Source organism: Myxine glutinosa, chromosome 2, assembly GCF_964187855.1.
Source record: "Myxine glutinosa chromosome 2, kmMyxGlut1.1, whole genome shotgun sequence".
NCBI classification, from domain to species: Eukaryota; Metazoa; Chordata; class Myxini; order Myxiniformes; family Myxinidae; genus Myxine; species Myxine glutinosa.
This window is the reverse complement of record NC_136262.1, coordinates 157,259,243-157,285,261: the sequence shown is the minus strand read 5'-3', so window position 1 is coordinate 157,285,261 and position 26,019 is coordinate 157,259,243. Positions and strand designations below refer to the sequence as shown.

Below are 26,019 nucleotides of genomic sequence, written 5' to 3'. Positions count from 1 at the left end.
GGTTTAGACCCAAACTACTAATACTATGGAACATACCCTTTATACCCCTTAAATCCCATAGGTACCTGAGAACTTTAAACCCTTTAACCTCCCATAGACCCTTCACATCCCTAAGACCTGTAGACCCCTTAAGTCATTTTATGACCTGTTTAAGACCCTTTCAACACGTTAGACCCCTTTACTCTTTTTTAAATTTTTTTGTATACAGAATCGAGGCTCGTGAAAGAGCTAACATTTATCATATAAACAAATCAAACAGACAAACAAAATATATAAAAAGAGGGAGCGGTAGACAAGATGGGGAGAGAAGGGGAAGCACACAAACACAACATTTGAGAGCAGGAACATCGGGGGATGTGTGGGAGGGAGAGGGCTTCGGGGGGGGAGGCGTGGGAAAGGGGGGGAGGAGGCGTGGGAAAGGGGGAGGGGGGGAGAAGTATAAAACACAAGGACATCAAGGACTTCCAGGAAAGAAGTTGGTATTTCAAAAAAGTGGATTTGGGGTGAAATTAGCGGGGGTAGAAAAGATCAAGGTTTTGGATGGGGGAAGATAAGAGATGGTGGTGAACAGCTGTTTTAAAGACCTGGAAGGAGGAGTGGGATTGAAGAGAGTGAGGGAGTTTGTTCCAGAGGCGGGAGAAAAGAGGAATGAAGGAGTGAAGATGAGCAGAGAGTCTTGATTTTGGCAGTTTAACCATAAGAGGGTTGCAGGCAGATCTTGTGCGACCTGTAGGAATATTTGGGGAACAGAGCACAGAGAGAGCTGGGGGCGCAAGGCCGGAGAGGAGTCGGTAGAAGACGGAAAGACCACCAACCTGCCTGCGGTGAGCGGGTGTAAGGTCCTCGGAGATAGTCATCGCGGGAGATTCCAATAATTTTGAACGCTTTGGTTTCAACAGCGTGAAGACGAGCTAGGTGTGAGGCAGGAGCACCAGCCCAGAGGGGAGAGCAGTATTCCATTGAGCTGCGGATGAAAGCCTTGTATGTGGTGAGGAGCTCAGGTGTGCCAAGGAAGGACTTCGCACGAAAAACCCTTCCTTTAGACCCTTCCTTTACACCTCTCACTCTGTCGGGTTTAAAAGAGTTAATGGGTCCTTTCACTGGACAAAAACGAAAGAAACTTTTTTTTCATCAATTCATGATCCGCTCATCCGACATAAGTTTAACTGCGAATACAATCGTGTTATCAGGCCTTTCAACCCCCACGGGCACCTTCTTTTCTTCCTTCGTTCTTTCTTTCGGATTTCGTTCACTTTCTTTCTTGAATCCTTCCTTCCTTTCTTGCAAGCGCTGCTTTGTCAGGATGAAGAAGATTATTGCACAGCGGTTGCGCACAGGCGTAGAACAGTGCCAATGCAATCAAATTGTGCATATACATACATGTGCGAGCAAAATTTCGCATTTTATATAAAAAAAAAATTTCCCCATTGAATCAAACTGAAAAATCAACTATATCATCTAATGCATCCCCAACTATACCGCCTTCCACCGGGAGACGATTGTCTATGCCACTTGGGACTATTTATGAATTATATATCGCTGGGTTTTTTTGTTTTGTTTAAAAAATTTTTTTTTTAATTCTATGGATTCGACCTCTCGTTGATAATTTTTTATGAGGCGGTGTATTGGCGTGAAAGGCTCAAGAGCATTGTGCTGTAAACACACGTTGAATTAAAAAATATTTAGCTGTTATTGGATGGTCGAATGGTTAAGCTAACACGGATTGATTGCTGAAGAAACCTTTTTCAATCGGTGGGAGGCGAAGGGTAATCCCAGCACATGAACACTCAGCCGCACCCTGCGCTTCCATTTCCTCCTCATTTACACTTCCGCTTTGCGTACGGGTGCTCGCTGAGACGACGCGCTTCGGCTCGGCGAAGGGAGGGAGCATGGCGAGCAAGACAGATAAAGGGCGAGTTGGGATCGTTTCCAAGCCAATTCCTCCTAAACCGGCCAAGCCCGGTGAGTCGCTGTGAAGGATCGACCTCTGTGGTTCCTTTCGTCTCGTTTTCCAATGGCAATAAACATTTTAAAAAATGAAATGAGCGATTTCGAAAACTTCCCTGGTCTCTTCTCTTCCTGGTAGTTTCTGCATTCACTTGTATTCTGCAATACCAACTATTTCTAAACTACCGATTCCATTTTGCATACTCAGTGTGTAGTAATCGGAGTACGATATTGATTGTATAATATTGTGTTGTTATTAATGCAGTAGCAGTCTGCAGAAAAAGGTTATGCCACGACCTACACCGTCATGGCCATCATGTATCGCGTAAACAGGTTACATGATATGATTGGCACGTTATGGTGTGGGAGTCCATCCCGGGACTCTGGTAGGGCTTATCAATATCTGGCAGACAAACACCTGTATAGTCCTTGTTGACACTGCAGTTAAAAACACACACACACACACACACACATACACATACACACACACACACACGACTTTGGTCATTCGGCTCATCATGATCATGCCTGTGCTGCACCAACACCATATATACGACTACCCATCCATATCTTCACCATCCACACACTAGCTACTTACAAGTCCTGCCAATATCCCTGTAGGGGTGAGGGGGGGGGGGGGGGGGGTAAGTTGAGACACATTTTGGTGATGATCTAGAGTTCAAGTTATTGCACTGTCAACTTGACTGGCACTCGGGAGAGGGCATACCTCCGCCAGGCTGAACGGTTTACATTTTGTATCCACTGATGGGCCAGATTGGACAATTGGTGCCCCAAATTTTTAATAGTACCACAGAGTTTGTTAGACCACTTAGAGTACTAAACCACCATATATATATATATATATATTCTTCCTGCACTCTAAGCATTCCCAATTTCCGAGCTGTATCTTGGAGCTGTCTCAGACTTTCGGAATGAAATATTGCTTCAGTAATGTGAATAGAAAGTATGCAGGGATGTCAATTTATTTTGTGACCTTGACCTATTTTTTAAGGTCATATCCTAATTATAGACTTAACATTTTTCACTATAACTCGATTAAGCTTTGTCGCATCAGAACAAAATTGCCCTCATTAGATAGCCTAGAGCAAGGCCCATTTATGCTTTATTTACATCATACCCCTCTGAGTTCAAGGTCTCGATCTTAGACCCCTCAGAGTACTAAACCACCATTTAGGTTTGTCTCCCCTTTTTCTGCCAAATATCCAGGGACTTTCAGAAGGAAGTTTTGCATCAATAATAAAAATAAAAGGTATGTGGGGATATCATTGTTTGGCCTTGACAATTTTAGGGTCGTGACCCAATTATGAAACTGCCCTCACTCGATAGCTTAGAACCAAGTACATTTACGATTAATATACATCATACCCGTCCGAGTTAAAGGTCAAAGTCAAATGGCGGTCTGAAAAAAAAAACGTGCTTTTGTCATTGCTCAATATGGTCAATGCGGAATCTCAAACACCGTTTGGCCTTCCACGATGTCCTTGCATCATAATAATGTACCTGCACTGAAGTTGTGCACCTTTCAGACTGTGACCAAATTATCAAAAATCACCTATTTGATCATAACTTGAATAAATTTCCTCTGATTTTCATGGTGTTCAGTTTTATGGATAGATTGTAGACGGGGACATGTTCTCTTAATTTCCGCTCTATCCCCAAATGTTGTAGGTCAAAGCCATATGGTAGTCTGAAATAAATATGGCCATTATTGGATTGTGGGCTAAGGGTAAGCTTTTCCCGGGTAATCCGACGGTTCTGTATCCGTGGAAGGCTTACCCTCGGCGATCGCTTTGCGATCGTAGTTATCTAGTTTATTTTGCATTTCTCGCATTTTTCACCCCAAAACTAGAGTTTTAATTTGTGTTTGCTTTGCCTTTTTATTGTTGGAAAGTTAATTGTTAGAGGACACTGATTTGTTACACAACACATGCTGCACCCTTTAAGTTTAATCAATCCATTACTGTTAACCTTGAACACGCGCATTTTGTGATTTATTTTTGATGCCTCGTTTTTGCTTCTTCTATGCGCAGGCAAGGTGAAAGTATATCGGGCGCTGTATACGTTTGAACCAAGAACGGTAAGTCATTCAAATCAATCATTTGTACTCTACTAGGGCCTAGGGGCACAAATAACACGGATTAAGGCCTTTGTCACATGAGTTCGTTTATTTTTTTTTTTCAATTCCTTGGATGTGCTCAAAGACGTCAGTTATCCGTAATGAGATGAGCCAATCAGACAGTTCTGTGACCATGGCCAAGTCCTATCTGAGAATACAACAAAATATCAAGAACTTCTTTTTTACACTGAAGTGGAGGCCTGCACAGTGTATTCATGTTCTTATAAAAGTGTTTACATCCATTTGTTGCACTACAATACCGGTACTCATAAATATAACTAACTAGCAGGGGGTACCCAGCGCTCCCCGAAGGGAGAGAAGGGGATACCTGTCGCTTCCAGTCTGGGTAAGCTTTTCCCAACAGTGGTTTCAGGATGTGTTGGATATTGAAAAGCTATGGGGTTATTGGCCTCATGGTGGTTACTTTTTGCCTGTGGGTCTGCAGCAGCACTGCCGAACCCACATCCCAATATACACTTTATAGTAGCCTTTGGTGGCCTCAAAACAGCCATCAAGGCCAATCTGTGATAGCTTAAAATCTTGCTCAGATTCTGAAGTCCGTACACCCAAACTTTGGGGCCACTAGGTGCTACGGTTCGGCTATGAAAGAACAAGGCACAAACACATGAAAGCATTTTTAAGATGCATTCATCCAATAAAAAATAACCATTTTCTCCTTGTGATATGGTAATCGGTGTGGATGCAAACAGAACTAGAACGGCACTCGGTAGAGCGCATACCTCTGCCAGGCTGAACAGTTTACGTGTTGTGTCCCACTGATAAGCTGGATTTGCATCTGGACCGCAACCAAACTTGAAAAAATTTGTCCTTGTCATACGTCCAATTTGTCCACCAAGTTTTGTCCAAATCTTTCCAAAACTTCTTGAGATATTGTGCTTTATATCGTTTTTGGCCCCATCTCTCAATGGTGAAGAATTACTAAAAAGTTCTCAGATCCCGGATCCTCTCCACCAAATTTCATCTGAATCCGTCCACAACTTTTTGAGGTGTCCTGCCCACAAACAGACAGACAGGGTGAAAACATAACCCCCATCAACCTAGTTCTACTGTAATCTATACACTTCAGAGAGGATAAATAACATGACCCTTCCTGCCACGTGCATAGGGAGTGGGTGTACTTGTTCTTTTATAAATTAAAGTGGATTTCTTGCTGATTCAAGAAGAAGTCACTCAGTGAGGTTTGACTCATTTTAGTTTTGCCTGGGTTAGCTTCAGACAATTTAAATGAAAAAAAACAAAAACCCTGCACATATCTCCATTAATGTGAGAATGTGAGTGAATTTAATGAAATTTAAAAACGGCATTCATGTCAATGGAAAAACCAAGAGTGCAATCGGGGTACCAGGATCCTAACCACTTTTTGCACGATTGATCAATGTTCTCCCATATCTGTGCCAATGTGGGCTTGTGGTTTGATTGCCACATCATTCTACATCCATGGGAGTACTTTTTATTTCACCCAACTCCGTGTTGCCAAGTCAGTTTTCTGGATAATCGTTTATTGTCTGCTTAACTGAGGTTTTGCTGTCCAGTTTCTGGTCTCATTCTCACTGGTTCTTCAAATTACCAAACTGAAACAACGATGGTTGGAGTGTTAGCACAGCAATTATGTTCAGCTGATATATATTGCAGAATACTTATGATATTTATTGCAGAATCTTTGAGACTCTTCTTCCTCCCTTCATTGTGCAGCCTGATGAGCTTTCCTTCGAAGAAGGGGACATCTTGTACGTGTCCGACACCGTAGGTTTTCTTTTTACATCCTAACTTCCAACTTTATACTCTTGTCATTCTTGCTTCACAGAAGTGTTTTCTTTATCACTCCGTATGACAAAATGCTGGTGAATGTTTTAAGACGTATTCCGACTATTATTTACCAACGTGTGGAGATAGCAGCCGGCAACAGCAACATGCACATTGCACATGCGCGAGCACGCATGCACAGACACACGCACGCACGCACAGACGCATACACAGACAGACAGACAGACAGACGCACACATGCACGCACAGACGCATGCACAGACAGACAGACAGACGCACGCACAGATGCACGCACACACACACACACAGATGCACGCACGCACGCACAGACGCACGCATGCACAGACGCACGCACAGACTCATGCACACACGCACAGGCTCATGCACACATGCACAGGCTCATGCACGCACGCACAGGCTCATGCACGCACGCACACAGGCTCATGCACGCACGCACACAGTCTCATGCACACACGCACAGGCTCGTGCACGCACGCACAGACTCATGCACGCACGCACAGACTCATGCACGCACGCACAGACTCATGCACGCACGCACAGACTCATGCACGCACGCACGGAGGTGGAGACTTTGAGACCTGGGAAGACTTCGTTCTACATTCTGAAACTCGCATATGGAAATAACAACCAACGACACACACATGTAAAGACAAATACACACACACAACTGCTTCAGGCAGGGTGATTCACACTAGTGGTGCTAGCTTCTAAAATCTTGGGGGAGGGAGGAGAGGGAGCAAGTGTCAGACTGTTATTTCATGGTGGGGGAGTAGGAGAGTCATACAGTTGGCTTGTTCGATTACCTACAACTAATTGATTGTGGTGGCGATCCATGAATTGGGGATACATAAATATGTGGCATAACTATGGGGGCACACAAACCATACAGTATGTACAAACCCAAAAGACGATAACACAGAAAAAAACAAAGACATACTGTATAGCATTTAAAGTGTAAATTAAAATCGACAAAAAACATCAAATAGAACCAAAAAGGAAAGAGGATAATCAATTTACGAGCTTTACACCACATTAACTTTTGTATCGCAAAACCGCTGAACAAAGCGGTCGACAACAATTTCCAAGTCAATGGTGAATCCCCTGTTTCTGCAGATGCTTATGATAGACAAGGCTTGCAGTCTACCATCCAACAAGGTACTTCTCAGATGGTTTTAATCAGTTTCAATTTGCGGAAAGCACCAAACGTTTTATATATCGTGCAAATTCTTCCATGGATCCAAAGCTTCGCTCTGCCTGCTCAATCATTAATTTGGCTTGTCCGATCTCCATTTTAATGTCTTCTGCATGAGCATAATGCACTCCAAAGTGATGGACTATTTCAAAGTCGAGGAATTTGTGTGAAGAAGGATCAATGACAAAAAATGATCGATAGATAACTAAGGTTCCCTTCACAAAATCTGCTCTTCCGTTCATTCATAAACTCATCGACTGCTGGAAACAAAAATCACCCTTTGATGAATTGGATACAGATTCATGTTTACCGAGCGACTTGAGAATGACGAAGTTTTCCAAATAGGCTGAAGTCGCTGCACTGTGGCGCTTGCCTGGTTTTTTTGGCAGAAATTTCAAGTGATCGATCAAAATAATCTGTAGCATTTGCATCACATGTGAGTAGACATTTATTATATGAGATTTTCAATCGGATCTGTTGCTCCGATATAATTTAGGTGCAATCTTTGGAGCATGTCTCAAACACCTTTGCTTCATGTCGGGCCTCGTGAGCATGAGCAGCATTCAGGAAACAAATGTTTGGTCAATTTGAGCCAAAATACTGCGTGCTGCCAGCGCCTTGTTGCTATTTTGGGCCGTAAGGTCAATGTGATGAAGAAGTGCGATGAAGCAATCAAACAGTGCTTTCGGGCACGAAAGCACGTACCTCGGAAGGATGGCTGGTTGAGTCGACTTACCTAGTGTTGTTTAACAGCACAATAGCTCAAACTCAAGATCTTAAGATCTCCAGCCAGCCATCTTAACCGTTAAGCCAGCACCATGCCTAAAGTCAAAGTGTAAGACAAGGATGAAGAAGGTCTGGTCTACCTATAAAGATTGCTACCGGCACGTTACCGGAAAAGGCGGACGGTGCAGAGTGAAGCGTTATTAGCACAAGCCAGCTGTATGACTCCCTCGCCCTCCCCCCTCCCCCCCACCCCCCCCCCCCCCCCACCACCACAAAATAACAGTCTGCCACTTTCTCCACCCCTTACAGTGCATTTATGACTCCTAAGGAATATATTCCTCATTGTGCATTTACATTTACAACTTGTGTTTGTGCACGTTTACAACTCGAAAAATCAACAAATGTCTCCGTCAACCACAGCGGTCTGTCTTTCGGCTCGCGTATCATTGATGAAGTGCACATACACAGTTTCTGCGCTCTGCCAACCATAATTTTCTTTGTTCACTACCAACCATAATTTTCTTTGTTCACTACCAAACATAATTTTTTTCATCAGGAAATAGTTCTTAAAATGTTTTCTTGAAGCAAGAAAATCATGAGAATTTTTCTTGCGGCTAGATTTTTTTTTATGTCAGTCAAATTGTGATTTGCATACAAGTTACTGGAGTTTCTTCTGGAGCATTGCATTTGCTTGCACATGATGAGTGCCCTGATATATGAGTGCTTTCTCTTGTGTTTGTCTGATCAGAATGACCCCAATTGGTGGAAGGGAACATGTAAAGGTCGAACCGGCTTGGTCCCTAGTAATTATGGTAAGATCGTTGTTTCCGATAATCCCGGCCTTGTGTGTTGATGTTGGGTTTGCCATTCGCATCACAAATTAAGCCCATCCTGAGTTCCAGGTGTCTTGCATTCCTCATGATTCTTTGGCTAAGTATTTGTCATGCAGGACATGTACTTGGATAAAGTCTGCCTTATGATATACTTTGATGTCATATATGGGTTCCCTGCAGATATTTTATAAGCGGTGCGCCCCTTATTTTTAAGCAGTGCTGTGGCACTCGCATCTCATCTTGCACTCCTGGATGCCGTGAATCAAGTCATTCATCTGAGCTGAGATGGTTCCACAGCTCAGGTCTGCTCCTCTCTCATTGCAGACAGGGTTGTGGCATTGTCTTCAACTGGTTAGTGATTAGCTGCGCCCTGATTGTGCGATCTGACATCTATTCTTCCCAAACTTTTTTCAGCTGCAAGCCTTCATTAAGTAACGCACTTCTTGTCAGCCTGCCTAGGTTCAGACATACCAATTACCTTCCTTTTTGAATTCATCTCCTATCTGTGTTCATTTCCGTTTGTTTCTTCAATAGCATTTCTCCTTGTTGTCCTTGCTTGATCCTCTTCTTAATTTCCATGATTGTTTGTCTTGTGTCTGACTTTCCCCAACACCCAGATGTCAGTGTGTGACCCTTTCTGCATTTGTAATCTTGCTCCAACACAAGGCTCAGTCTTTCTGTGTGTCTCTAAAAAAGAAAAACAATCCTGCTGTGGATGACTAAATAATCGACAAGCCCTTTTTTATACCCCGTTGTTCGTTAGTAAAGTTGATGATTGGCTGGTTTCCATCTTCCTGTTACAGTACATTTTGGGGAAGTTGTGAAATGACAAATGCTGCGCTTATAAGGAACTGCTTTATCTGGGTTATTGTGAAAGCGAAGGAGAAATTTTCACTGAACACAGACTTTGTATCGATCATTAATTGTATCCATCTCTATTAAGAATGTCTTCCTTGTTTGATACCTTGTGAGTTCATTAAAGTGGAACATTATTTCAGCAAAACAAGCATCTAACGGAGGCTTCTTATGCTGTCAGCCTCCTCATTGTGCAACAGAAGAAACCTCACACAGTCGGAGAGACTCTGATCAAGCCATGTGCTCTGAAGATGGCTAAGATTTTGCTTGGAGAAGAAGCTGAAAAAAAGTTCAACAAAATTTCTCTGTCAAATAATACGGTTCAAAGGAGGATTGCTGACTTGTCTAGCGACATAAAAGAACAGGTGATTGCTGAAATCAAAGACGCTGCATTTGGAATGTTCTCAATTCAGTTGGATAAATCCACAGATGTTTCATCCTGTTCCCAGCTTCTTGCCTTGTTCGGTATGTGAAGGGTGATTCCATCAAGGAAGAATTCTTATTCTGCCGTTCTCTCGAAAGAAATACCAGAGCTGTGGATGTGATGGAAAAAGTAACACATTTCTTTGACCATGAGGAACTGAACTGGCACAATCTCTGTGGAGTGTGCACCGATGGCACCCCAGCTACGCGAGGAGAAAAAAGTGGCTTCCAAGCGCTTGTTCGAAATCTATCTCCAGGCATCATTTCCGTTCATTGTCTGATTCATCGGCAAGCTCTTGCTTAAAAAACCCTTCCATCTCATCTTCAGGATGTTCTTGAACAAGTCATCAAAATTGTGAACTACGTGAAAATCAGTACTTTGAATTCCCAACTGTTCAAGCAATTGTGCACAGAAATGGATTCAGAGCATAAGAACCTGTTTTACTACACCAAGGTGCGTTGGCTATCAAAAGGAAATGTTGTGGGACGAGTGTTTGAACTCCGAGAAGAAATGCAGAGTTTCCTACAGATGCAAGAAAAGCACAAACTTGAAGCTTCCTTCCATGAAAAGCTGTGGGTCTTTCGCCTCGCATACCTTGTGGATATTTTTGATCAACTGAACAGACTGAATCTAAAGCTGCAAGGAAAGGGAACAACTATCATTCAGTTCATTGACACTCTCAGTGCATTTACACAGAAGCTTGAAAACTGGAAACGAAAGGCTGAGGAAGGGAACTTTACCATGTTCGACCTACAAGATGAACTGATTGAATTTCAAAATGATTCTGGATGCAGAGATGTCTTTGAAGCTTCCTCTATCTCTGAGTTTTGGCCAAAAACGATGGGAAGCTACCTTAATATTGCAAAGGAATGCCTTTGGAAACTCCTACCCTTTGCAATAACTTATCTTTGTGAATCAGGCTTCTCAACGTTGGTGCAGCTGAAGACAAAGGCTCGGAACCCCCTTGAATGTGAGGCAGATCTTAGATGTGCGCTTTCTACAACAGAACCTAGGATTTGGAAACTGGTGCAGAAAATTCAGGAGAACATCTCTCATTAAAGTAGCTTTAGGTTAAACTGGTTTGACTTTTTTTTCAATTGGCAGATACTGCAATGTTTTGTGTTACAGCCCACAAGCAAAGCACCCTGGAGATGAGTTTTCAAATATTTTTTATTTTCCTGGTTATTATTGCAATGTGTTAATAGTTTCATTTCTTAATTTAAAATAAATATTTGTTTTTTATGGAAAAGCCTTGAAGTCTGAAGTGTTCATTTGCCTTTTCAATTGATTTTCTTAATGTTCTGTTCTAAAATTTTCTCGCAAGACCCTTTGTCACAAATAAATTTGCTTTACTTCACTCACATTAATTCATTTCACAAATAAATTGTTCAAATGAGAAATATTGTTCCATTAAATACTCCAAAAGTCTAAATTGAATTAAGTTGTGGTTCTTATTGACATTTATTTGGTTTCAAAAAATTGCTATGATCCCCACTGGGCCATGACATGTCAGGTCAAAAGCCAGTTGGGCCACATAGCGAAAAAAGTTGGGAAACACTGTCCTAGACCAAAGCGTCACCTCCGTCCCGGAGGCCTCAGCCCGGCCACTCTGTCGACAGACAGATATTTCATTCTTTGGTCCCCATTGGCTAAACATCAAGCAGAGCCACCATTCCAGATTTCGGGCTTATTTGCCCTCTTTTGAAGTCACCTTTTTTAATAATAAAAAGGTAATAAATCAAACGTTTAAACAGCTTTTGACGTGTACCTTGACCCCACGGCCAAGGCACACCATCCATCAAGACTGTCCCATTGGCATACACATGCACCTCAGCCCAAACGCTGAAGCACATAGTCAATCAAAACACATGCATCCTGACCCCAAAGGGCCAGAATGCATGGTCATACAATTGGTCCCCTCCTCCATAGGAGTTAGTCCCCGTGACTTCAACACCATGCCGTTCTGACGAGGACTTATTTGCCTCTTATGAAGGTGCCTTTTTAATAATAAAAAAGGTTAAAAAAATCAAACATTTAAACAGCCTTGGACGTGCACCTTGACCCCACGGCCAAGGCACACCGTCCATCAAGACTGTCCTATTGGCATACACATGCACCTCAACCCAAAGGCTGAAGCACATGGTCAATCAAAACACATGTATCCTGACCCTGAAGGGCCAGAATGCATGGTCATACAATTGGACCCCTCCTCCATAGGAGTTAGTCCCCATGACTTCAACACCATGCCGTCCCGACGAGGGCTTATTTGCCCTCATCAGGACGACATTCTGCAAAAAAAATCTAACCAATGAGGACCAAACTCGTCTATTAAGTGAATCAAGGCACCTCCTAGCTTAAATGGTGAGCACCAGCCACGGATTATGTCTCACATGGTAAAAACTGCATAACCCACAAGGAACAAACAGCCTGTCTTCCTGACCCAGGAGTTAGAAGCGAGGAAACCACGATTGATAAATATTTATTCGAACACACATTCGTGTTAACAGATTGGCCTTCAAAACCCTATTCATCATCCTTTTGAAGTTGGACAAATACACAGTAGGGGTTGGGGGAGGTGTGTGTGTGTGTGTGTGTGTGTGTGTGTGTGTGTGTGTGTGTGTGTGTGTGTGTGTGTGTGTGTGTGTGTGTGTGTGTTTTCTCTCTCATCCTTGCCCAACCCTCTTAACTGCTAGTTTCAGTGTTGTCTTTGCACATAATTTGCCCTTATCATTTTGTTTTGTATCCCACTGATAGGCCGGATCAGGATTCAGGCATGAACCAAAATCGAATTGGCTTGTTCTTGTCACTTAACCAATGAATCCACCTAGTTTTGTCAAAATCTGTGAATGTGGGGACAATGTTTCAATGGGAGATGGGAATAGGTTGCCGTCGGTTACTGATTCAAGGAAAATCTCGCGAATGTCAGGGCATTGTTTCAATGGGAAAAAGGGAGAGATAATTGCACTAATAGATGTGGTGGAGTGTTTTCATTATGTACAGTAACTCGTGGGGGTATGACGTGTTACGTAGCTGGTGGGATATCCCACGAAGCTATTTACAGTGCGAATGGTGAGATATCGTGCAAGGCTATTATTCACAGTGCGAATGGTGAGATATCACGCGAGGCTATGTGCACAGTATGAATGGTGGGATATCTTGCGAAGCTTGCTAAAAATATTTAATATTAAAAAAAAAAATCTTTAAGTGACCACAAGAAGCCATGAAAACGAGAAACACAGGGCTACGAATGTTGAAGCAGGTCATGCTCATCGTGTAGGAGTTGCGGATGACGAGAGGACAAGACACCTCTCAGCTGTTCAAAGCTCCTTTATTCCAACAGAGCTAACTCATGACCGGAACTCATACATCTTTTATAACGCAAAATCACTCTTCGGGGGCGTTGCTCAAACAACCGTGTGTACGCCACGCCCACACCATCAAAAGCCCCACTGGTCCCGTGCCTGTGGATTATGTCCCAATGGGGTAACCCCCACATGCGCCCCCCCCCCCCCCCCAGAATTAACTCGCACGGGCAATGTCAGTTTTTGGGGGGCCTTAACCACCCGGCCGAAACGACTCATGATCCGAGCAGGGACCGAGTTTTACTGTCCGGGTGAGAAAGACCGTGGACGGCATCGAACACCAGCCGTCTCCAGCTGGTGGGTACGACGGGGCGAGGCTGTCCCAAAGATACGTCGCACAGTAGCGTGGTGCCTGTGTCCTTGAACGGCACATCAGACAGTCGAAGCCCCGTGACGGCCGCCCTGCAGGCCTGGATGTCCGGGTCGGAGATCTGATCGGCCGCCATGCGGGCGTGGTCGATGCCAAGGTGAACCTCGCCCGCTATGGACTGGGGGCGACAATCGGCGACCGTATTATCCTTCGAGTCGGTGTCCGAAATGAACAACAAACTGCCCGGACGGCCGACGCTCATGGCAGTTAACGAGCGCCGGCCATCCCGTTTCCCGACTCGCTGAAGCTGCAGGGTGGCCGGCATACTTTGGCCTTGGAACCAAACCTGGCGTGGTAAAAGCATAAGCCTGGGGCCTTCCGCCGCTGGGCCGTAATGGCAGCCGCGACGGTGTCCGCCAGCAGCGTAGGCTCGACGGGGCCGGGGTCCCATGCAGCTGCACTACATTGCTGTCTTGTCTGCAGACCTGTCTTGTCTGCGGAGAAAAACTTGTCTGCTTCCCTGGCCAGGGCGCGGAAATCCTTAACAGACGAGTTGGCCAGGGCTATCCGTCCCTGACCTGGCAGCTGTTGCAGGAACAGTTCTTTGAAGAGGAAACATGGTCGGTGGCTGCCCAGGAGAGACAACATGTGGTCCATAAGCTCCGACGGCTTGGAGTCGCCCAGCCCGGGTAGAGAAAGTAGTTCGCGGGCGCGCTCGGCCTCAGTGAGCTCGAAGGTTACGAGCAGCAGCGCCTTTAGCGTCTCGTACTTGCGGTCCTTCGGAGGATCCTGGAGAAGGCTCACCACTCTGGTCGCAGTGGAGCATCTGAGCGCAGACACGACATAATAATACTTCGAGTCGTCGGCAGAAATGCTTCGAATGGCGAATTGGGCCTCAGCTTGTGCGAACCAGACGGCCGCTTGTCGTTCCCAAAACTCCGGCAGTTTAATCGAAACTGCGCTTGTCGCCATGTTCGTTTGAAGCTCCGAAAACGTCAAGAGCAAGACGGGGTCACCAATGTAGGAGTTGCGGATGACGAGAGGACGAGATACTTCTCAGCTGTTCAAAGCTCCTTTATTCCAACAGAACTAACTCGCGACCGGAACTCATACATCTTTTGTAATGTAAAATCGCTCTTCGGGGGCGTGGCTCCAACAACTGTGCGCACGCCACGCCCACACCATCAAAAGCCCCACTGGTCCCGTGCCTGTGGATTATGTCCCAATGGGGTAACCCCCACAGTGGAAGATATGTATTTTTGTGTATGTACAGTTGTTTTGTACATGGCTGATGGAAGATATGTTTTAGAACTGTCATGCCTGCGGCTCGTGGAATTTGTTTTTGCGCCTGAGAAAAACTGCGAATACGCGGGACACAGGGCCGCGAATGTAGAAGCAGATTGCAGTTTATCAACCGCAGATACGTGGAACCTGCTAATGTTGGGACCGGGAATGTCGAGGTCCGACTGTATATTGTTTTTGGCCCTATCTCTCAAAACTGAATAATCACTTAGAAATTATAGGATCTGGATCTTCACCCAAATCTAATCATTTGGTCCTTGTCATGTACCCAACCTCTCCACCAATTTTCGGCTGAAGCCATCCACAACTTTTTGAGATATTTTGTTCACAAACAGACAGACAGATGGGGTTGAAAACATGACTTCCACCCACCTTTCGTGACGGAGGTAAATACAGGGGGGGCGGGAGAATTCCTATTTAGGAAATGCCCCGTTTAGTGCGGTGACAAAGGTGGGGCTATTGTTGTGGCGTCAATGGTACCCAGAGTGCCCCGGCCAGTGACTGCACTTTCCCCGTGCTCCGTGGCTGTGTTTGTCTCTAACAATCCTGTGTTGTCCCGTATATTCGGCTGTATGTCCATTTGTGTATGGCAGCTCCATTATGAGCCTTAGATCCTCTAGCAATAGACTGGATACAGTATAAATGTGACCACACCCTCCCCATGGGTTATGTTTGTGTCGTGCATTATGTTTGAAAAACCCTGAATGTTGGCTTGAAACCCACGTAAAATAAAATAAAAACCTGGTGGACATCTACTCCCCCCGCCCCCCTCCCCAAAGTAAAATATTACAGCCAACGTGTTGGAGACACTTCTGTAGAGGTTTACACCTGTCTCTGCGTTGCATGTCTCTGAGGTCACTTCACGCACGCACAGACATACCTGTATAAGGAGCAGAGATATGTACTGCTTTACTTCAAGGCAGTAAACCGCTATTGTTGAAGAGAGAAGGTTTTTTTTGTGCAGGGTCAAATGCTCATAGAAGAGCTGGAACACAAACTACACATGCACATGAAAACAAATACAATAGACAACACCAGAATTGACCAGACAAATACAACCACTGATCTTGGGGGAAGGGACATCACTTCACAGAGCACTCTTATTACCAGCAACACCATCTTTTTATGACATCTCTTTTCTCTCCGCACCCAATGGAGCAACTGAGGAGGAATTCACTCCTGCGCATGGATGCCAACCAATGGGGTTTCTCCATGCTCTTTTCTTTGAAATGCAGAGCATCAATCAAGGAAGCAGCACGTGCCGTTTTGATGGTCATTGGTACATGACTTAGTTAGGGTCAGAATCAAACCGCCCATTGTGGCCTCTTTTTCCTTGACATACTCTTCTTTCTTCCTCCTCTCTGCGTATGATGTGGTTGTATGATGTGGTCTCGACCAACAACCCTTTTTAAAAGATTTCCAATTTCTCTCTTTTGATAGCACTGCTACTACAACGGATCTGCAACAAAAATGAAGAAAAACCTTTGAGTTGTTTGTCTAATTAAATAAAATTGGATTCTTCTCTCTGTAATATTTTTCACATTATTACTTTTCAAAAGGTGTCAGGTAATGTATGCACATCCTGTATACAGACCACCACACACATTTTTTTTTACTGTTTGAGCTTTTGCCATCAAATTTTCAACAAAACTTTGATGTTTTCAACAAAACAAATTTTCAAATAAAACAAAAGGATGATGGACAAGACAAATCAATAATTTGGTCAAAGGTCAACGTCACATAAAATTGTCAATTTTCATCCGATTGACCTGAAATTTTAAGAATTTTCACATTGGGTCACTGAATTTGTTCTGCAATCAAAAGTTAGAAGCCAATTATTTTTTGGGTTTTTTTTTTTTAGAACAATATGTCAAAGGTCAAGGTTGCATAGAATCGCAAATTTTCATCCGATTGATTTGAAATTTGAGTAGGGTTTACATTTTGGGTCACTGATGCATATTGCTTTTGAGGACAAAAGGTCAAGATCACCTAAAATCGTCAATATTTTTATTTTCTTAGCTGCTTTCATCATGTCTAGCATACAGAAGAAGTTTGAATCCAAAGTGGATATGGATGGGCTTTGCATTTTCAGATGCTTTCTCATTTATATATTTATTAGGCATCTGCTATTTCATTTCAAACCTAATTAACTTGCAGTATAAGGCCAAAAAAAAAACATGTGCCTTACTTCAGCACTGGACTGGTTTTGACCAGGTGCTTTCACATACTGTGCTTAGACCTGCTTGACTTGGTTGACATTGGAGCAATGTAGTGTTTGAGAAACATGAAAGAGAAAGTATTTCAATTTTGACGAGATGCATTCTAATTATGGAGAAATTTCTTGCTAAATTTTTATTTAAATCCTTTTACCAAAAATATCCTTAATTAAAATAATTGATCGTGAATCGTTTTACTCAAATTTGGGGTATTCTGGCACATGTCCAACGGAAGCCCTAAATTACCAGGAAGTCAAAATGGAAGATACGAGATCTTGGAAACGTTGGAAATTGTTCCTCGTAGCAGTAATTGTCGCAGAGAATGGAGTAATAACTAAACAACCTCCCAGAGTACTTTAAGAGAGATAACAGGAAATATCACAACAGAAAAATTGCACCTGAAAGCTCTACAAGGTTCCATGACAATACTAAGGTGGGCACTTTTAGTAAAAGTTGCTAAAAAATATATGATCTGAAAATGCCCCTTTGTTTCTTTGTAAATTACAACTTATTTCTTGAAACAAATACAACTTGTTCATTGAAGCAATTAAAGTAAATACCTACTTTATTTGAAAAATACATTATTACCCAAGAATGTGCTCAGATTTATTTTTGAATAACTTTAAAACGATTTTATTTGGATGAGTTTTGCATGAAATGCTTGAATCTTGAGTAACAGTGCCACATTAAACTCTTGCTTACTACCGTAGCATTATCTCGTGATGGAATGAGGAAGAAATGCTTATTGCTTGAGAAGAAGATATATATATACGGACTTGGCATTTAATATGGAATATTTTTTTTGTGGGGGTGAACTTACTTTTCAAGATGTCTTAGAACCAAAAGTTCATTGGAATTATGTTGAAATTATTCTAGATTTTGTTAATGTGACCTTTAAAAGAACCAAAAACCACATTTGACATTTCGAAACAAATAAATTGATCCTTGAAAGTGATGTAAACTGATATCGAACTCAATTCATGGACAGTACTGTGTTAAACTTCTGTACGTTTTCCAGAAGTATCTCTTTATTTTGCACATTAGCCAAAATTTTTTTTAACAAAAACAAAAGTTAAATTGCGACTGGGATTACGGACAGTAAAATTACAGTTCAGTACTTCGTGTAACCCCCACGAGCATTCAGGAGAGCATGTACACGTTGAGGCATGCTGTTCACGAGATTTGCCAAAGTTTGGACAGGAATCGCTTGCCATGCAATGACAATAGCCTGCTGCAATTCACGCACAGAGGTCGGCTGCTGGTCCAAGTGGTCGATTTGACGCGTTAATTCTGCCCACAAGTTCTCTATCGGATTCATATCCGGGGACATGGCAGGCCACTCCATATGCTCTACACCACGGTCAGCAAGAAAGTGTTGGATCATGCGAGCACGATGAGGCCGTGCATTGTCATCTTGGAAGACAAAGTTTCCTCGAAAGGCTGCACGAGCAAATAGAAGCAATGTTTCTTCCAGAATGGCCTCTACTTGAACTGGTTCAGGTTTCCATTCAGAACAACCAGCTCAGTTTTGCCCCCTGCATGAAAAGCAGCCCAAACGGTCACCCCACCACCTCCAGCTTGGACTCTTGGCACTATACAATCTTTGTTGTAGGCTTCATGCACTTGTCTGCGCACTCGGACGCGGCCATCTTGACGATAGACCAGAAATCTAGACTCGTCACTGAAGATCACGTGATTCCAGTGTCCTGGCTGCCATTGACGGTGCTCTCTGGCCCAATGCAATCGGCGCTGGCGGTGTTGTCTGGTCAGGCGTGGCTTTCTCAGGGGACACCTGGCACGATAGCCTGCTTGAACCAGTCGTTGGTTGACTAGCCTTCTGGATACAGGCACATTTGTCAGTTGCTGCCACTCAGCCCTAAGCCGATTAGCTGACTTGGTACAGCCATTGCGGACTAACCGGTGCAGCTGGTGATCATCCCTCCTTGTGATTCTGCGGGGACGTCCTGGCCTCGGTATTGGAGTAGGGACACCCCTCTGAGCATTTCGTTTCAGGATCTTGGACACCTGACCTTGAGTGATGCCATACTGCCGAGCAATAGCACGCTGTTTCATGCCGTAATTTCGTAAGGCCACCACTCCATGACAAACAGCATTGTCGAGTTGACGGACCATCTCCAGAGGAAGTGGCAATAACTTTTGGAGACGTGCAGCAGTTGTTTTCCACTAATACAGAACGCAACAACCCTTGTATACCCAACTGTGAAGCCAATCATCAAATGCACCTGTCCGTACATTTTGCCATGCCACCTGTGATATAATCCTGTTGTTGACTTCTTGCTGCGACAGACAATCAGTGACATGGTTCTTTTAACAAATAAATCACCAAAGTGTAAAAGAAACTCACCAGATTGAATACTGAGTTAAGAAAGTAAACCCAAGTCAAGAAAAAAGAAAATATTCCATATTAAATGCCAAGTCTGTATGTATATATTCCACATAAAGTAATGTAATATGTGGGATGTGTTACGGATTCGTCACTTCCATTGTTGTGGTTCTCATCCACTGTAAACATTTTTGGTTGCATGTACTACTATTGTTGTCGTTTAAGTGAAATAGAGATTACTATTTTCAAAAGGTAAAAAAAGTTAATGTTTTAAAAGAAACCGGAACCGGACGAAGAGGAAGAAGAGGAAAAGGAGGCGGAGCGAGTGAGTCGGACAAGAAGCCGAGCTACTTCGAGGTCTTGAGCAAACGTTGGCAAACGAGGGTCACGAGTGAACTTCGGATTTCCCGGGAAAGGGATTCCTGCGACAGAGTTGTTTTCACCCTGTGACAGATCAACCTGTGTGTCTGGTTTTGCGGTTGATTCCGAAGAGAATCGTTGTTTGAGGGCAGTTGCGCCTCGAGAAGAGGCCCGTTGGCCGTTTTTGTCTCTCGCCTGATTTCGCATCACTCTGGGCTCTTTGCCTCACTTCAACCATTTCACCGCATCCAGAAGTTAAGCTGGTGTGTGTGTGTAACGTGGATTTTGAATGGAAATTTGCGGTTCGCCGTAAAGGGAGCCGTTGAACGTCCATATCCAAAGGGGTGATTTCCCAGTCGCCTTGAGGGCACCTTCACACATCTTTAGCAGCGTGACTGTCACTGTCAACCAAATGGGATTCTGGTCTCGATTCGACATCGTTCTGACGATCACTGGAGCATGGAACAACTTTGGCTTGAAGCCGGGATAGAGACATTGGGGATGTTCTTTTCGCTCACTTGGAGCACAGTGAGTTATATTGTACGAAACTGATGGAACCATCATAGGAATGATATATTTGTTGTACAATTGATTACTATTGTTTTTTTGTACTGTTATTCTTGTGTGATCTTAATACAATACTTGTTTGTTGGTAACAATTGGTGTGCTTTCACCATTGATCTTTGACATACAGAATAACACATCTTTCTGCCGTGACTCCTCTCGGGGCTCGGAGGTACACCGTGACCGGGGTTTGGGGAGGAGCACGTAACAGATGTTTGACTATAAAATGTAATGCTTGGAAATAAATAACTGTTTCCATAATCTAGGCTTGAGAAAGAGTGACATGACCAAAAGGAAAACATTTTGTGATGTTGGATAGCGCAGTCTTACTTTTATTGATGCTTGCAAATTAAAAGGTTATAAATATTGCATTTCATGATGAACAATATTTGGATGTTATGCAAGAAGATGAGTGAAACAGAATTGTCTCGATAAAAATGCACAAAGGTACTTATTGGAGAGAGGCAGGGTATGATGTATTTGTTGTATTTGATGTTTTCTTCAACATGCTTTCAGTTATTCGTGTTACATTATCTCCCTCTGCTGGAATGTTTAGGACTTTAGGTGAATGTGTGATTTAGCTCATTCTTTTTATTTGACTTTGTATGCAGTGGCGGAACAAGCACAGAGCATTGACGCACCCCTACAAGAGGCAGCTAAGAGGGGTGAGGTTTCATGGTGACAGTTCTGTTTTATATGTACGAGAAGATAAGACCCGTCGCTTCACTGACTGAAATACCAATCTTTGCTGCTATGGCTAATCTATGGGGGAAGAAAAAAAAAGGATTCCTGGGAGATCCTGCTCTCTCTGTACAGGGATAACCAACGTCAAGTGTTGGTATTTGCAGTTTTGACACGCATGTCTCATGCACACTTTAAAAAAAATTAAATCACAAACAAACAAACAAAATTAAATCACAAAAAAGAAATTAAATCACAAACATTCGGGAGTTACCCGAATCCACCGTAGTTGGGTTTATTGAAATTTGTTAATCCGTTCTCAAGTTATAACACGACAAACAAACAGACAGAAATGGCTTCTTTTATAGTTGAGATATATATATATATATATATATATATATATATATATATATATATATATATATATATATATATATATATATATGTTGTGGATATGAGGATTGTGTTTTTTTTTTATTGTTTTACTGTGAACCCTCCTTCCTCCAGTTGTGTATAAAGGTCAAAGGTGGTTCCGTAGTTATTTCATAAACAATCACGTTAGCCAATCATAGATTTCCTCCTTGTTGGTAGTTATTTCCTTATTCTGTGTATTAGGCTAAGGATTTGTCTTCCATTAATTGACACTCCATTGCACCGAATTCAAATAAATAGATCCCCTTTCATTCCCATTCCCATAGCCTTTCCTGCCAACCGCATTTGCTGCAGCTGTGGGTTGTTGTTTTCACCGCGACTCCATTAGCCACGAGGTAGGCTGGGAGAGGAAGGGGGAGGAGCTGCCGAATCCTGGGCGTGCCCGCCCATCGTCATCAAGGGTGGAGCCAAAGGGCCCGTGCCGACCAATCAGGGCCGAGGCGAGCTCACCGATGGGCGTGTCCTGGAGGCCGGCGGCTTGATTTGCCCGCGGCGTTATAAAAAGGGCGCGCGCCTCTGAGAGAAGTGCGCGAGAGTGATGAGAAGGAGGCCAAGTGAGAAGTGCAAAGAAAGGGTTGCGAGCGAGAAGTGCGAAACCAGAAGTGCACCAGAGACGGCAGACGCAGAGGAGACCAAGTCCAGAAGTGCAAAGAAAGAGTTCTGCAGAGAGCCGCTTCAACCAGCCGCGTGAAGCCCTGACGGAGCAGCGAGTGACCCTGCCGGTGTGCGGTGAAAGCCGAATACAAGGAGCTGCCGGCTCCTCGCTTCCCGCCCCGAGTGGACCTGCTCGCTGTGCCCTGTGATTCCACCTGCTCATCCCTCCAAACGATTCCTGTCCTTCCATCCTTTTGTGTACGTGAGTTTGTTTTGTTTGTTCTGTCCCTGGGTTAATTAAGACTGTAATAGATAAGCTAGAGTTTCACTGTGTCTCCTTGATTTCTTCTGTAAATTATTTTATTATCCTTCCTTCTCCTTGGTTTCTTTTGGTTGTAAATAGCAAATAAATTATATTCGTATTCCCTACTTCTGTCTTCCTCTTCTTCACATCCGTGTCGCCTTTGTCTTTTCCCCATTGAATATCTGTGGCACGATTTGGCCCACGTTTAAGGAATCGGGTCTTAGTCATTGTAAAAACGGTTCGGGCCGCGGCGCCATCTGCTCGGCAAATTAACATCTTATCCGCGGTCCGTAACAATTGGTGCCTGGGAGTGAGATTCGGACCTGACGTGCGAATAGCGCGCTCAAAATTACGGGTGGCCCAAAATTTTGTTTTATTTAAAAACTTAAATTTGGAAATCGTGCCATGGCTAGTCAAGGCGGCGGGATGGCGATGGGGGAACTAGAAGAGGGGTTAGGGGTAACCCAGGATCAGAGGGAGGAGAACAATGAGGAGGTGGTTGAGGGAGTTTCAGGCGCGCAAAATGGCGCCCTCGCGCATGTGGCTGGAGAGGCGCAAAACGGCGCCTCACACGAGGTTGCGGCAGCCGCGCCCGCAGCATTGGTGGATTCGAACCTTTTGCTACAAATGGAGGCCCTCATGCTAAAAATGGGTGAGCGAATGAGGGACGAAATGAGGGCTAATAGTGAGCGATTGAGGGGCCAAATTGAAGCAATAACAAACGAAATGAGGGCCGATAATGAGGGACTGGAGAGGGACAGAGACCGCAGGTTGAGCGAAAGGGTCCCAAGGGTGCACGACGAGGTAAAGCGGGTCGAGGAGCACTGGTTGGGCGAAGCGGAGGAAAGCGCGGGTAAAATGACGGGTATAGAGATCGCGACCCGGGGTATGGGGCAGCCGGCGACCGCTGAGGTAGAAGAGGGAATTTTAATAAAGCCAACGGTCGTCGAGGTGAATAAAGAAAAAGTGCTGGGAATTAAAATTGAAGAGACGACGGAGGTAGCCCGGGAATTGCAGGGAGAAATGGATTATGCTCAAAGTCCCTGCTCACATCACGATGCTGTGCTTAACCCAAATGGAAGTTTGCAGGTGCGCGTGGAGAAAAGGATCCCCCAGGTGAGTCGTGCTGTGTATTGTGCGGGGCGATTTAGTGGAAGGATGTTTGGCGACAACAGGATTGTCGCGCGATTGGGATCGATATGGCACCCGGGCGTTGGTGAAGGGTCCCGTGTGAGTAAAAATGGCACGCGTGTGAGGAAAAAGTGTGCGTCAAAGAGTGAGCGTGTTATAAAGTGTGGGAATGATACCGAGTGCGAGCGAGAATGCACGTCGGGGTGTACGGAGTGTGACACGGAGAGTGAGTTGGTGATGGCGCAGGTGCGAGAGGGCACATCGGAGCGCGAGTGTGAAACCGAGTGCGAGCGAGAATGCACGTCGGGGTGTACGGAGTGTGACCATGGTTGTCACAGTATGTGACCGAGGAGCGGGTGCGAGGATGCACGCTTGGGATGAGTGTGCGAGGAAGCACACCTGAGTTGGTTGTGGCGCGGGTGTGGGAGAGCCCATTGAAGCGCGTGAGTGGGTGGATGCAAGAGTGCACGCCCATGATGAGTGTTACGGAGGACGTAACGGAGGAGAGGTGTGGAACGAGGTGTGCGAACGGCGAGTGTGCGCGAGAGGTGTGGTGTGCAACAGGGAGTGCGGTGGTTGAATGGACGGAGTGTGTGGGATGCACTGGAGGCGTTGGAACGCCAGGTTTTGTGAGTGTCAAAAGGGTCGCGTGTGCGACTGTGCGTGTGGGCATGCGAGTAAGGCGTCGACGTTGAACGGGGCAGCGTTTAGGGCGACGGATAGCCGATGCGAGCACTCGGGGCGCGGTGCGCTTTGTTGGATGCCAGGCCCGGCGCGGATCGATGCTGCGTCGCTTCTCTTCGAAGCGTCGTTGCCGATTCGGGCTTGGTCCCGCCCTGCACGGTCGAGTCCGGGCCTTGTCGGGCGAGGCGACCGGTCCAGTTCAAGGGCGAGTGGGAGGAAGCGGAACGGTGCCCCCTGGTGGGGGCGGGGTTCCGACCGGGCGAGATTGAGTTATCGGCCCCGGGACCGCAAGGTTCCGAGCCGCGATGATGCGTGGAACCTCGGCCCGAGCATGCCTCCTCCCCAGAGTCGTGAATGCTGGACGGATCCAACTGCAGGCGACCAAACCACCCAAATTCATTGCTCGGCTTTGCGAAGCCGAGTTTTAATGATGTGACGAAGCACCGAGGCTCAGATAAAGCGGACTGTGACGATGAGGATAGTGTTTTTGATCCGAAATTTAATAAAAGTGAATAAAATTGGCAGTAATTTGGAAAAGTTTTGATTGGTTGCAATTGGATGAGCCAAATTGATAGTAGTGAGAGATGCCCGATGTGATGGGATGGCAACTTTGCCATCTCTCACAGCGGGGGCAAAGGAGCAATAGACTTATGGGGTTTGGCAGTGAAAACTAGCCCGGGAGGGTTAGGATATCGTGTGTAGGGACCTAGAGATGACCTTAGGTAACGTTAAGGTTAGGTAGTGACAATGATACCTGTAGTGGGGACGCAGGTAGATTAGTTTGGATGATAATGACGTGGTATGTGCTTAGTTTAAAGGGAAGACGGGGAGCACTAAGTTAGCAGGGCAACAGGTAGTTCAGATGATGCCGTGTGTATGGTTAAAAGGTGTGATTGCACAGGTGTGCAACTGGACAGGTGTATGAGTAAATGATTGTGATTGTGAGTTGTATTGAGCATGGAAGTGTATGAAGCAGCATATGAGGAATACTTGGTTGTGCATTGTATTGGTGTTGTGTTGACCGAATGGTCCAGGAAGGAAGGAGGGTGCAGGTGGCACCAGGTGTGATTGCACAGGTGTGCAACAACAGGTGAATGGAGAACAGGTGTATGGAATAAATGGTCTGGAGTATATGGAGTATGGAATGGATGGTCGTGGAGTGAGTATGGTGGAAACTGTGGAGTGGAGTGGATGGTGCGAAGGTGTGGATGGGGGAAAGGAGGATGGACCCCCATCACGAATACCCGGGGAGGGTAGTGTAAGTGTTAGGTAGAGGGTACAGGTAAATTGTGGTTGGATATTGGCATCTGTGGTGCGTGGTGGAAGAATGATTGTTGAATGGGTGCATTAGTGTTGTGGAAATGGCTGGGCGTGTAGCCTGTTAGTGTGTGTAGTTGGTTGACACTCCGCCACTGTTAGGATGTCGGCCAGGTGAGGCCGCAGGTGGGCTCTGGGAGCCGGTAGTTGTTGTGGATGGGGCCCGAGGATCTGGAGGACGGACCCGGGTAGCCCAGTGCCAGAGGGCACCAAAGGGTGACAGAGCCAGGAGGGGTCTTCCCCAATTAGATAGGTTAGGGTGAGGAGTGAGGTAAGCTCGGGTGGCAACTGCAGTGGTGGAGGTGTGCAGGTGGGTAGGCCTGCTGGGAGAGCTACACGCCCCAGTCCTGAAATTGTGCAAGGGCACAGGGAGTTGCATCGGGGGAGTGAGACCCCAAATTGAGAAGCACCACAGTTTGGTCAATGGGAATTGGTTTTTAGAACCCATAGTGTAAGTTGGCCAATGGATTGGCAGGGAAAGACCCCGGGTCGTGTAAA

General features: G+C 44.9%; 1 protein-coding gene across 2 annotated transcripts in view; it reads left to right on the top strand.

Moving 5' to 3' along the window:
• The first annotated feature begins 1,760 nt into the window (after positions 1-1,760).
• Positions 1,761-26,019, top strand: part of OSTF1 (osteoclast stimulating factor 1) — a 50,307-nt gene continuing 26,048 nt past the window's right edge. Inside the window, exons 1-5 of one of the 2 annotated variants that reach the window (XM_078771852.1) lie at positions 1,761-1,962; positions 3,999-4,045; positions 5,798-5,848; positions 8,557-8,620; positions 20,990-21,043. In XM_078771852.1, coding sequence (XP_078627978.1) covers positions 1,890-1,962; positions 3,999-4,045; positions 5,798-5,848; positions 8,557-8,620; positions 20,990-21,043 — 289 coding nt within the window. In that variant the 5' untranslated portion in view covers positions 1,761-1,889. Of the gene's footprint in view, positions 1,963-3,998; positions 4,046-5,797; positions 5,849-6,941; positions 7,046-8,556; positions 8,621-20,989; positions 21,044-26,019 lie in introns of those variants that run through there. The other variant, XM_078771853.1, reaches the window with a different exon arrangement.